Source organism: Carcharodon carcharias, chromosome 13 (assembly GCF_017639515.1).
Source record: "Carcharodon carcharias isolate sCarCar2 chromosome 13, sCarCar2.pri, whole genome shotgun sequence".
In the NCBI taxonomy this organism is placed as follows: domain Eukaryota; kingdom Metazoa; phylum Chordata; class Chondrichthyes; order Lamniformes; family Lamnidae; genus Carcharodon; species Carcharodon carcharias.
The window spans coordinates 40947779-40961987 of record NC_054479.1 but is presented as its reverse complement, the minus strand read 5'-3'; the positions used below and the strand labels follow the sequence as shown (position 1 = coordinate 40961987).

The following is a 14209-nucleotide window of genomic DNA, read 5'->3' as shown; positions in this document are numbered from 1 at the left end:
TTAACTTTCTGTGGCAATACTTTTTTTATATCCTTTCATGGAATGTGTGTGTCGCTAGCCAGAGCAGCATTTATTGCCCATTCCTAAATGCCCTTGAGAAGGTGATGGTGAGCCACCTTCTTGAACTGCTGCAGATTAATGGGCAATTAATTTGCAAATGCAGACATTTCTTGAAAATCATAGTGAGGATTAAGCATTAGAGGTCACTTTCACAAAGCTAACAACAGAGCAACACATTTCAGTTAGTAGCTTGTGATTTGCAATTCATGGGGTATCTCTTCCTTGCTCCAAGTTCCTATTTGCACATTAATATCAGAGTGTGTCGTTCACTGCTATTTTCTCATTAAAATCTGGCCAATATTGAGTACAAAAGTAAAGATGTATTGATGAATTTAAACAAAGTGTTGGTTAGGCCACAGAGTTGTGTGTTCAGTTTTGGGAATCTCACACGAGAAAGTCAATAAAGCCATTGAGAGCAAACAGCATAGATTTATCAGAATGGTGAAAACTATTGTTATAACGAAAGACTTGAGATAATATGAAGATTTAATACAGACTTTTAAATTGATTAGTTTGGATAGAATGAATAGGGACATACAGGCCAAGAACTTACAATTGCCGGGGTGTCATATTCAGGATGAATGCTCTGGGGGCTCCCTCTGGAAGTCCACATGCAAGGGCTGCATGGCAATTGCCTGGAAAGTTCAGACTTTCGATGGGCAATTACCCTGCACTGGAAACCATCCGAAACTCCCAACTTAAATTGGAGACTTTGGACGGTTCTGACACTCTTAGCAGAACATTACCTAGGGAAAGTTAAAAGCATTAAAACTACTTCTAACTCCTGGGTAACTATATCAGTGAATCCCCCCCCCCCCCCCCCCCCCCCCCCAACCTCCCGCCACCACTACCACCCCTTCCCCCAATCCGTTTTATCCATTTAACTTGCATAGTTACTTTCCCCCTGGCTTCTCAAAGTGGCTGGGACCTTTAGCTGCTGTAAACTAGGTAAGTTTAGTGCTGTAAAAAGGGGGTGTGTCTTCACTTGCCTGACACTGCTGCCCTGCACTGGAAGGGGCTGCTGTACTGCACATTTCTCACCAGGCCTGGGTTGGAAGGCAGGACGAGAAATGCACAGCTCCCAAGTAAGGTATGTAAAAAGCAGTGGAATAGCAATCCGACTGTGATTGCCACCCCTTGGAAGTTCTGGCCCATAATTTCCTCTTGTTTACTTTGTGATGAGAGGTCATCAAATTAAAATCTGAATCTGTTTGAGCTTTAATAATATCTGGTAGCAGAATCCAAGGGCAGAATTGTCTGTGCCCATTGGCGTTGGGCACGCTTGGCAGTTTGAGCCGACAATATGGCGAGAAGGCGAAAAACTGGTTTCATGACGTCATGAAGCCAGTTTGCGATCATCCACTCAGCTCATCAATAGCGGGTTGTGTTTCCCGCCAGCGGACATTGGAAACCTCCTTGTAATACATCTGCATGTCATTATAAGGCTAGCCCGCCGAACTCATATCCACACACACACACACACACACACACACACACACACACACACACACTGGATCATCTGCCCATGTTGGCGTGATTGCACGCTGACTTATTTCACAAATGTACATAAGTGATGTGCACCTGGCAAGCTGCACTTCACTTGGGACTTTGAGGTTTGTTTGCCTATCTTGCTCCAGAGAGCACTCGCAGTCATCAGTGCCAAGCTTCGCAGACAGAACCACAGCACTTTTAGGGGTGGCTCGTGGGCAGGTCTCTACCAACCAGACCAGCTGTAAGGCGGGGGTGGCTTTGTATGGCTGCAGGGCTAGGGCTAGGGTTAGCTTGGGGAAGGGGGAGAAGTGGCCTCAGCCAAGGGAAGAGGCTGCAGGATGAGGGCTGTACTGAGGAAGGGGGTTATCTCAGGATTTCTGTGGGGGCATGAGTTGATATTTGCAAGTGACCTCAAGATAGTGATGGCTGAGGAGGCAGTTTCCAGAGCAGTTGAGGCCAGTTGGAGATGTGAGGGGGTGTGTGTGTGAAAGATTGAGTGGTAATGTCCCTTGAGCTGTCAGTGAGTGAGATGCAAATGAATGTGTGAAGGGCTTGAGTGTGTGGGTTGAGAGTAATGAGATGGTTGCCTTAATCTGGTGGCACCGATGAGATCATTCATCTTCTATCTGCATTGGATGGCCAACCCCTTCTCTGCAGCATTGGTACTGGGCACCACTGCTATCGCCTACCAAGCTAGAGTGGTAATGTTGCTGCCCGTCCTGCAGCCAGAGCGGGTGTAGAGGACATCACGGCAGACCTCCACAGTGTCCAAAAGGCACTCGAGGGACGCTTCATTAAACTTGAGGGCTGCAGTCTTGCCCTTTGGGGCCATGCCTTATTTGCAGTGGTTCTGGGCTGGAAACACTGAAAGGTGTGTGCATGGCTATACTTTAAATGTGGCACCCGATATGATGAAACAGCAGGGTGATGGCGTGGTGGGTGAATTGGAGCCCGCCTGCCATGGAAGCTACGTGTTCCCCGGGAATGCATAATTAATATGGCAGGTTTGGGATGATATGGCGGGAGAAGTCGCCATTGCAGCCGGCGGGTAAAACATTGTTTTACCTATCCACTACTGCAGTTGGTGCAAATTTGGGATGATTCCACTCTGTGTATTGCAATATTTAAAGGAAACTCATTTCAAGCCTGGCCTTTTTTAAAAACAACAAGACTATTGTTTAAGATCCAATTAATAGCTTTTAACTCCTGGTTTGCCTTTTGTAATTAGCTGAAAAGTGCAAGAAGGGAAATGACACTTAAAACTTCCAAATTTGCCATTACAGGATAAGAAAAAGAAACCTATCATTGAAAATCTGGAACATGTGAGTAGGAATTTGAATTTACGTTGGAATATATTGATTCTTGATTCCTGTTAACCCATATACAAATTTTGTGCTGGAAATGTAACTTGGTTTCACCTTTTTCTAAAGCTGAAGGAAGATGACGAGTTTGAGGAATTTCTGGCTGTACACAAGAAACGTTCCAGTGCACCTACCTGGACTAATGATACCTTGCCAGCAAAGAAAGAAGATGCTCAGAGGACGGCTGATTATCTGAACTTTGATTCAGAAGATTCTGAAGAACTAAGTGAGGAGGAGGAGGAAGATATCAAAGGAACAAGTAAATACATTAAATTTGGTTGTACTGCATAATTCATGTCCCATTCTTATAGTTTGTTGTTTTATAGCTCTGCCCCTTTAGATTCTTTTGCAATCAACATTTTGTATTTCTCTTTACACCCTGTGAATGTCAGAAGTCGGCTCTCTGCTGGGAAAGAGCAGAAGAGTGGAAATAGGGTTGTGATCACTATGTACATAGTGTACTAGGACTTGATATGTGATTGCCTACATAGTGAATTGGCATCCCATTTAAAGGAAGACAGTGATTGGAAGATGAGATTTTTTTCCCCCGATGAACAAAAGAATCCTGGTCTGGGATTTGGATAATCCCTTAAGCAATTAAGTGGCAAAGATCATAGTCTGGAAAGAAGTCGCACATTTATATTATGTAAACTTTTGTATCTTTCCTCTTCCAGGCAAACAAAAACAAACAAAGGAAAATGTGGCATTGAAAAAAGAAGTATCTGACATGGATTACTTAAGATCAAAAATAGTTAAGGCTGAAGGCAAGTCTGAAAGTGATGATGAATCTGAAGCCGATGAAGAAAATGAAGTAAAGCCATCCACTGAAGGAAATACACTATTACATACAGATAGTGATTGTGAAAGTAGAGAAAAAAAGCAGGATAGCAAACTGGAGAGATCAACATCAGCACGGAGGAAGAAAAAGGAACTCGAGGTTTGCAATTTTTTCCATTGCTTTTTGTTAGTATTTCTTAATACTGTCAAAATATTATATTTTAAGTAGCTTATTTTTGTTCAGGAGCACCGTTGTAGTCTCTAACATCCTTTTTCCAAAACTGATCATGTCATTTGTTTTCATCCTAGTGCGTGCCTATGTATTATTTAAAACCTTCACCAAGGTATTTGCATAATTGTAAATGTCTCAAAAATAGTGTGTAGAGATTAGATAAGTTTTAGAATTCAGACTTATGCAGGTTTTTCCATTAAGCATTTTAAAGTACTTGGTTACAAATTTTCTTCAATTTTAAATATTTTATATCAAACAAGGAATTCAGTATTATTTGGCTAACTTTAAACAGACTAAAACTTGCATTATATGTTTGATCCCAACTTCCTGCACTAGTAAAATTTGCTACTGTTCCAGACAAATGTTTACAAATAAAGTAGATTTCTCACTCTTTACTCTGATGAGTACTTTATCATTTCATTTCAGCAACAAAAGCACCAAAATGAACCTACCACACTGTATACTTTGAAACTGCGAGGGGCCCCCTTCAGTGTGAAAGAGGTACCAATCATATGTGATTTGTGTTTTCTATTGCATTCATACTTAGTTCCGTGTGTGAGCAAGTGTCTGCAGTGTTGGATAGAGGCAGAGGAAAAAAATGGATGCAAAATTTTGTTTCATGGCAGCATAAGTGACTGTTGATATACTTACAAATTATGTGAACAGATTTTTAATCTGGTTAAAAGAAGCAGCTTTGTTTCTATACTTCTCATATGGATAAAATATTCTTTATTAACCATGAGTATGAGAAAACAGTCTTCATTCATTTTGATAAAATTTGAATTTGGAAGTTTAAAATATGAATTGCTTGAACATTAAAGTGAAATACAGGCTATCAGTCCTATATATACAAGGATTTAGTTTGTCTGTATATTCACATGGTATACTAATCTTTCTCCAGAAACATGTAAGAGAATTCTTTGTTCCGACAAAACCTGTGGCTATCCGAATTATCAAAAATGCAAATGGGAACACAACAGGTTTGTAACCAATTCAAGTTTTCTTCTGTAAATTATTTTGTGTTTTGGGGAGTGATGGTGCATTTTTAATTAGTCTGACAAATGAGGAATACTCCTTTCATATTGAATTCCACCAGTCTTTGGGACGTATGGGCTACGTGCCTAGCATCACATTAGCACTGAAATTCATATACCACATTACTCATTTGTGTGTTAGCCAAATAATCCTCAGTATGCTAAGAATTATGCTGACGGCCAATTTAAGGCTGTTAGTAGGGCTCGCAGTGTGGCGCATTTGCGTGTACTGGAAGCTACATATATTACTACACAGAGCCCTGTTCTTTGCAGACAGAAAGAACACGTACGTGCATTGTGCCTGTTTCAGCTAAACACAATAAGTGACAGCCGTTTGCTGACTTATTCCTCAGAGCAAGCAATGCCTTGACCAATTGGTCAAGCTGCCTGGATTAAATTTCAAACAATGTTTGGCAGTTAACTGACAGTCACCATCAGTGGTGCATTCTCCATGGCAATGCCACTTGCCAACCAGTCAGCACTCTCTTCACATACAGTATAAATTGTTGTTTTCCCCCTTTTTATTGCTATTCTTGCAAGTGTCCTGATGAGTGCAAGACGAAAAGCTTAGACATATCTTTGTTTTCAGCAGTACTTGAGTTCTGCACTACCAAACAACTATTGCTTGGTTTCATCGCTCTTTAACCGATTTTTGGTATCTTGTACAAGACACAATTTTGCAAACTCATTATTCTTGTTCTTGGCACAAGCCCCATTGGCTCTCCATGTACCGCTTTTAATTGGTTTTCATATTCTTGTCTTAATTTAACTCGATTGTGTCAGTTCACATTGAATTGAATTGATCAATCTTCCTCTAGCACCTGTGTCTGCTTGTCTGTCTCTAGATAACTGTTTCCTTCCTATTTTCTCCACTATCATTAGAGCAAAGTTTTTCTATTATGTCCATCCTTCCTGAACTTCCATCCAAAATATCTTTGCTTTTCTACACTACTATCCATCTTGTTAAAATTCAGCTAATATTGGGGGAGGTTTCTTCTGGTCTCTTTCCTGAATTTCTTTCTTTTATATCTGATTGGTTTTTTTTTATTCCTCCTTACAAAGCGTTTTGCAATGCTGCTTACATAAGCACCATTGCAAAATGTGCATGTTTGCCCTTGGCTGTTTCTGATTTTTATAGGAGGCAGCAAGGTCAGATGTGTGCTTATTTTCACTCAGCACTAACCCATTCAAACAGGTTAGCAACATTTTTCTGTTAACTAATTTCTTTCTTTTATTTGTTCGCAAGATGTGGGCATTGTTGGCAAAGCCAGCATTTATTGCCCTTCTGAATGAAACAATACTTTTACCACACAGGTCAAATTGTTTTCACAGCCTTTTGTCTTCACCATACCCTCCCTTCCACTGTTAAGTGAATTGGATTTGGCTTGGGTTGACCTATTGTCGGACGACTGGTTCAGTTATCTAGTGCTGCTAGTTAAGCACAGTTCCCTGATCAATGCTGTTCTTGCAGTTCAGCATTATGCATCATGCATTTATCCAAGAGACAGAAGGGAGCAATGTGTATTTCCATATATTATATATATATATTATATATATAAAACCATAATGAGTTTTTCTTCACTTGTATAATAATTGAATTATTTGATACCTTTTAATATTTGCCCTGAACCTTTGCAAAATCTCAGTCTATTGCTACTTCATTCTATAGATCTGTCACTTTTGGCGTTCTTCTGAATTTATGGCATGATGTTTCTTTCGTTGTTGATTTAACAAAGACTCCATGTATCAGTGGAAGATGTTTGAGGACAGGCTTTTTCTATTATACTAGTTTGGTTGATAGTTCTGTAAAAAAACTATTCACTGGATTTGGGAGGATAACCAACTTACTGGAAAGTAGCTATTTACTGAAAAAGTAAATTCTCTCCACCTTTCATCCTTTAAAGCCACTTATTCAAGCCTTACTCTTCGAAGCTTTTGGCCACCTGCCCTTAATGCCTCTTCCTTTGACTTGGCGTCAGTTTTTTAAAATCTTAATATGACCCTCTGAAATGTCTTGGGACCTTGAACTGCATTCGAGGTTCTATATAAATTCAAGTTATCAAATTCAACATTTGTTATATTCTTCGAGTTGTTAAAACAGATGATTCTACCTTCCCATTATTTCCATTCATCATAAATTCAGTTTTATCTAATTGTGGGACATGCTTCTTTTGCAGGTTATATATTTGTTGATTTTCAGTCAGAGGATGATCTTGAAAAGGCATTGAAAAGAAATAAAGATTACATGGGTAAGGGGTTTTGACTTTCGAGAGGCTATGGCACTTGACCTGTAGCTCACCCTTGGTTATAATAGATATTATCAAGTTATAGTATAGTATCAAGTTATAGTATAGTATCAAGTTATAGTATCTGAAATGCTTTTGACCTCAAAATATTTCCTGCTTTGATTAAAGGTGGAAGATATATTGAACTTTTTAGGGAGAATAATGTTCAAAAAGCTAAATCAGGTGGAAAAGATGATGAGCAAAAATGGCTAAAGAGGGAAAAGAAAGAAGATGAGGAGGAAGAGGATCTCTCTGACTCGGGAAGATTGTTTGTTCGAAACCTACCATATACCTGTACAGAAGAAGACTTGGAGAAAGTATTTTCTGAATATGGTAAGTAGCTTATTCTTTGCACTGTACAAGAACACCAAGAAATAGGAGCAGGAGTAGACCCCACGGCCCATCAAGCCTGCTCCAGTATTCTAAACGATCATGGATGACCTTGAGCTGCAAGTCCATTTTCCCACCTGCCCCCCATATCCATTAATTCCCTGAGAGACCAAAAACGTGTCTCTCCCAGCCGTAAATGTATTCAACAATGGAGCATTCGCGGGTTTCTAGGGTAGAGAATTCCAAAAATTTACAACCCTTTGAATGAAGTAATTTCTCCTTATCTCAGTCCTAAATGATCGGCCCCAATCCTGAGAAGTGTCCCCACGTTTTAGATTCCCTGACCAGCGGAAACAATCTCTTGGCATCTACTCTATCAAGCCTCTTCAGAATGTTGTAGGTTTCAATGAGATAGCCTCTCATTCTTCTAAACTTCAGAGAATATAAGCCCAATTTACTCAGCCTCTCATCATAAGACAACCACCACATCCCAGGAACTAATTTAGTGAACCTTCATTGTACCACCTCCAATGCAAGTATATCCTCTTTTAAATGTGGAGGCCAAAACTGCACAGACTACTGCAAATGTGGTCTCACCCTGTGCAACTGTAACAAGACTTCTTTATTCTTGTACTCCCCTTGCAATGAAGGCCAACAATAAAGGCAAGCAATTTGCCTTCTAAATTGTTTGCAGCATCTACATGCTGACTGTCTGCACATTTTTGTATCTTTGAACGTCAACTTTTATAAGTTTCTCATCTGTATAAAAAAATAATTCTGTTTTTTAGTCTTATGACCGAAGTGAATGACTTTACTCTTCCCTATATTATATACCATCTTGTTGCCAACTCAACTAACCTTTCTATCTCTGCAGCCTCTCTGTGTCTTTCCTACAGCTTACCTTGGTAAGCGTGGTATCATCAGCAAACTTAATGTACATATCAATTACATATCTTTGAAGAAGTGAATTTTGTTTTGTTTTTACATATTCTATGAAACAGCTTTTAATTTACTTGCAGACAGGTTTGTTGCTGATTTTAGAAACAATCAGGTCATTTGGCCCACTAAACCTGTTATCCCGTGGTGTTAGCTATGATGCCTTGAACTTTTTAGTCTCGGCCTTCTCCCTTTGCTCCATATCTCTTGATGCCCTTACTTTCTGAGTGAAGATCTACACCTCTCACACCTCAATTGATGTTGCCTGTGGCTTTCTGTTACAGCTCTCGTCACAAATTATGTGGGGTAAAAAAATTGGATTGATTTTCAGCTATTCTGAGGAGAAAAGGTGTTCCTTACCTACTAAAGTTCCTTGTATTATACTTAAATGCCTTAATCAGCTTTTTAAATTGATGTATTAACGTACCTTAATTCTGCAGTTTTTTAACTATAAAACTGTAACTCAAACCATTCCAACAATTTATTTCTAAAATTTGTCCAGTGTTGTTGCTAAGGGCATTATATCTATCCTGAAACTTTGTAGGCGCCCTTTTCTGTGAACTTCAGGGCCAGAATATTGCTGTCAGCATGCAGGGGCAGGCCTGACACGCCGATGCATAAAATTAAGCGAGATGACCATCCCGACATCATCGTGTGTCATTTTGATATTGAGTTTGGTGGGTGCGGGCCAGAAGTGGCTGCGTGCCTGCTGAAATGTCAAAGGCCTATTAACACCATTAGGAAAGTAATTTAGCTCATTAACAGCACTGCTGTCCTGCATTAAGGTTGGCAGGCAGGTAAAGGGCCCAAACGGCCTTCACCAGGTAGTAATATAAGGGGCATATTGGTGTTAAATGAGTGAACTGCAAAACCAGGAAATGCAAAGTAAAGACAGTGTGTGCCTTTGAACCTGGTTCGAAATTGCATCATGACTCAGTTTTCCAGCCATTTTTTAAAAAGCATCTAACAAAGTATAACATGAATGGGTCAAAATCCTGGATCTCCCTCTCTAACAGAATTTTGCGTGTAGCTACACCATTTGGACTACAGCGGTTCAAGAAGGCGGCTCACCGCCACCTTCTCAAGGGCAGTTAAGGATGGGAAACAAATGATAGCCAGCCAGCAAAGTCTACGTCCTGTGAAGAATTTAAAAAAGGCCAGTTAACAAAATTGAGGCTCATGGAACGTGATGGGCAGCGTCAGTTTGGATAAAAAAATGTACTGTGGACAGAAAATGGCAAGTTGTAATAAATGGTTGTTTTCAGACTGAAGGATGATGGTCAGTGGTGTTCCCCAAGTGCCAGTGATAGGACCATTACTTTTTTGATATATATAGATAGAGGCACCATTCTCTAAGAGGGCTTTTGCTTCCATGGGCTTTCATTGGATTGGTCCATGAATATGCTTAACAAAATATTGCAGTGGTTTGCCGGTGCCTCCTGCAGTATGACTGACCAAGAAACCCTCCTGCTGTCACCACCTGCCAGCAAGAATATTGGAAGGATTTATAGGCTGATAATCCACCTGTTTAATTCACCTTCTGTGGCCATGATGAAGTCCTGAAGTGAAACATGAACCTAGAGGTAGGGATGCTAGCACTGCACCACAAGACCTCCCTACGGATATTGGAATACTGAGTAAAATTTCAAAATTTGCTGATGATGCCAAACCTAAATTTGTGGCAAACAGTGAGGATGATAGAACTGACTGCTACAGGGCAGTTGATGCATTTGGCAGAAGAGATAGGGAGAGGCAATATAGACTTGATGGGGCACTGGGATAGAGAGACCGTGGGATTCATGTGCATAAATCTTTGAAGGAGGCAGGGCATATTGAAAGAGTAATTAGCAAAGCAATATGGGATCTTCGACTTTATTAATAGATGCATTGAGTACAAAAGCAGGGAAGTTATGCTAAATCTTTATAAAACTCTGGTTAGGTCACAAATAGAGTATTTAACCATTTCTGGCCACATTTTAGGAAAAATGTGAAGGTCATTGAAAGGGTGCAGGGAAGTTTTGATAAAATGGTTCCAGGGGTGAGAGATTGTAACTACTAAGTTAGATTGGAGAAATTGGGCTGTTTTCCTTGGTGAAAAAGATTTTGAGGGGAGATTTGATGGACATGGACAAAATTATGACAGGATTCAATAAGGTAGACAAAAGCTATTTCCATTCACTGATGGTACAAGGATGAGGGGGCACAGATTTAAGGTTTTGGGAAAGAGATGCATGGGGTTGTGAGGAAGAGCTTTCTTATGTAGTGAGCAGTAATGATCTGGAACTCCCCTACAAAGACAGTCGAGGAAATGATGAATGATTTCAAAAGAAAATTGGATGGGCACTTGAGGGAAATAAATTTACAGGGCTCTGGGGATAGTGTGCAGGAATGGAACTGACTGGACTGCTTGTCAGACAGCTGGCATGGACTCGATGGGTCGAACGGCCTCCTTGTGTTGTTATGACTTCAAACCTCTGCTGATTTCAGGTAGTTTGAAGTAGTAACAAGGTGCCAAAATCTTGTACAATGCCTGTGCACTTAATAGTTAAAAGTGAAACCTTTATAATTGACTTCTGTGGCGATGGAAATGATTATGGAAATTTAGATTATTCATAGCTGCACAAATGCCAGCAGTTATAGCTATTATCTGATATTGGAAACTATACTTCATATACAAATACACTTTTTAGAAATGTGACAATTGATGTATCTTATGGCTTTGACTTACAAAAATTAGAAAAAATAAATGAGTTTGTATTAAAAATGGTTGTCGTATCGTTTCATATTAATTTAGAGCAATGCATTTCTGTTAAATGCTAACAGGACCGTTATCGGAGATTCATTTTCCTATAGACAGTCTGACCAAGAAACCAAAAGGCTTTGCCTTTATCACTTTCATGATGCCTGAACATGCTGTGAAGGCCTTTGCTGAACTTGATGGTGAAGTGTTTCAGGTAAGGTTGTAGTAATTCTACACAAAATTTGTGATTCACATACAGTTACAATTGGATTTAGAAATCACTAAAATGCTTTATAAACCAGTCATACCTTTAATCGGTTCTATGATGATGTAGTTCTCAGTTTCTGTAAGATATAAAGGGTTGAATAGAATTCCAGGATATGAAATAGATTTTTTGCCTTCTAGTAGTAAAATCTTCCTGTTGTTTTTGTCCCATCACTGCTTGATGTCAGTGTTATTTCTGAAGAGAGTTAGGATGTTACATCACATTGAACGTATTTTAAGAAGGCAAAATTTGTAGCTGCCCACTGTTGATAACAAAGTTGACCAACTTTCATTTCCAGTGACAGTGGTTTGCCTTGATTTTATAAATAAATTGAAATTATTGACAGGAAAAAACACATTACTCCATCTATCCAGTCCCATGTTGTTGTGACCTCTGGGAGAGGTCAATTAATCTAAAAACTGAGGTCACTTAGGGAAATCTGGAAAATGTCCCCGTGTCCTTTAGAGGGTAATAATTAGTCCAAGAGATCACCTTAACCCTGATTTTGTTGAATTCCTTTTTTCATTTAATTTACTAATGCATAAGGCTGGTGTTCCATTATTTGACCACCTTGAAGCCCACTTTTACAGACCACATAACAAGGGTTTAAAAAAGCTGCAAAGGTGTGGCACCTAAACTATGAATTATGAGCAAATGTAGAAATGAGGAACTGTTGAAGGAAGGTGCTTTTCTAAAAAGTTTGTTTATACGATTTTAAGTAAGAGATGCTGCATGTTTAAAAGTGAGTAACATCTGAGGGTTTTGAGATTTTCTACCTGAATGAAGCATTAAGTTGAATTTGTGTGTTCAGTTTTCTGAAAGTTGTATGACAGATATTTTCTCGATTAATGCATTTAGTACATTTTTAAAAAATTACTTTCTGTGCACACAGGCATGCGCACACAAACATGCACTGTACTTGAGTTTTACGTGGGCTATCCCACACATTTCCCATCATCTTTCTTATTTTGATCCTGAACTCGGGGAAAAATAGTATGATAGTATTAAAGGTATAACGATGAAGAAACCAGTTCAAAATGAAATGCCTGAATTTCAAAGGTATTAATTTAAATATGTAATTCACCAATCTCACCAGAGGGTGGCAGTCATTAACTAATCTGAGGAGTTAAACCTTCAAGAATAATAACTTAATAGTCTTTCTTAAATTACAAATTGTTTTTAAAGAAGTCCAAATACAAGAAATTTTAAAATAAAACTTGAAGTTCTATAAATGGAAATCATGCCTATCCACACCTGAAAGACCAAAGACAGGCTAATGAAGACACTTTTTGAATTTGAAGATGAGCCTTTCCAGATTTCAGATCTGTATTACCTCTGTTCATAATATTTCATTACCTCTGATATGCTCTCTATCTTCGCATTTTATCACTCTGCCAGCCACCTCATGTTTGAAGTTGGAGTAAAAAACTTTTGGGGTGGGGGGGGTGGGGGGGGGGGGGGGGGGGGGGGGGGGGGGGGGGGGGGGGGGGGGGGGGTGGGGAGGTGGCGGGGAGGGGAGAACAATATTAGCACTTATTCAAAAAATTTTTGCACTTTGTATCTAAGACTTTTTATAAGCTAAAAGTTATAATGGTTTTTGTTCAATCAATGTCAGTTTTTTAGGAAATGCATCACTGCATTTAAGAATATCAAAACAAACTATTGAGAAATCCATGAAAGGAGCATGTGTGTTCAACATGATTTTTGGATTGCATATTTTGTTCCTGCATGACAAACCTATTTACCTAAATCCAGAGCGTTCAGTCCATTGCATAAGGTACAGCTAGATTTTAACAAATTAGAAAGCGAAACCACCAAGAGAAAGCACTCTCAAGTTTCCTGTTACTTGTGCAGTCAGGACCACTGTGAAAGTATTGACTGGAGTTGAGTGGAACAGAATTTCTGCATTGGGTGACTGGTCTTCCTGCACATTTCCATTACGAAATGGCTTGATCAATTGTTATCATGTGTTTTGCGGAGAGGTCTGACTCAAAGGGTAACTTGGTAGAATTTGTTTCTTTTTCCTATCCCTACCCCAGAGAAGATGGTGGATTATAAGAGAAAAAATGAGCATGGTTTGAGCCCTTTTAACCACATGGTTGATACACGCCACAGCCCTCCCACAATGTCCACTCTTTATGCCAATTGACATCAGTAGAGGATAGATTAAATAACCAGTCTGGTTTGGTGCGCATTTTATTTGGCAAGATTCACTTAAATATCCTTCACTAATAAATCTACTAGAGAGGGTGGTGCAGTTGGCTTGTTACTTCAGGTTGGCCTTGACTGACTCGTAGTGAACCATATCATGTAGGGTGTTGTTAAATCTTTCTCAATATTCCTTCTCATTTCAGTGAGCAGGCTATAGAACTTTTAAAACTACACTTGTTATTTCAAAGGAAAGAGAATCTCAGAAATTGTTGCATTCATTCATACTATTAATGTACAAGGATTAGAGGTTGCACAAACATTTATTTGCATGTTTTAAATTGATTATGAACAGAATTGTAATTTATTTAAAAAATGTGATGGCCCAATAACACTCAACCTTAACGTCAAATTCAAATAAAATTTGTACTTCAGAAAGTTCTTTAAGGGAGTGTTCATTCTAATATGTTTTGTTCAGACTTTTATTTCAGTTTGTTTTGAAGTTTTTGATTGCTTCATTATGTTGGCAAACCAGTGTGCTATGCCACGG

The 14209-nt window shown here is 39.2% G+C and overlaps 1 protein-coding gene across 11 annotated transcripts in view; it reads left to right on the top strand.

Moving 5' to 3' along the window:
* The window catches only part of rbm19 (RNA binding motif protein 19), a 276899-nt gene that overhangs the window by 21482 nt on the left and 241208 nt on the right, over window positions 1-14209 (top strand). For 10 of the 11 annotated variants that reach the window (XR_005944826.1, XM_041202778.1, XM_041202779.1 and 7 more), the window contains 8 exons: window positions 2835-2873; window positions 2982-3171; window positions 3587-3849; window positions 4348-4422; window positions 4823-4901; window positions 7133-7204; window positions 7370-7573; window positions 11330-11460. Coding sequence is in view for 10 of the 11 variants with exons in the window: in XM_041202778.1 (XP_041058712.1) it covers window positions 2835-2873; window positions 2982-3171; window positions 3587-3849; window positions 4348-4422; window positions 4823-4901; window positions 7133-7204; window positions 7370-7573; window positions 11330-11460 (1053 nt within the window). In the remaining variant the exon portion in view is untranslated. The remainder of the gene's footprint in view (window positions 1-2834; window positions 2874-2981; window positions 3172-3586; window positions 3850-4347; window positions 4423-4822; window positions 4902-7132; window positions 7205-7369; window positions 7574-11329; window positions 11461-14209) is intronic. The other variant, XM_041202781.1, reaches the window with a different exon arrangement.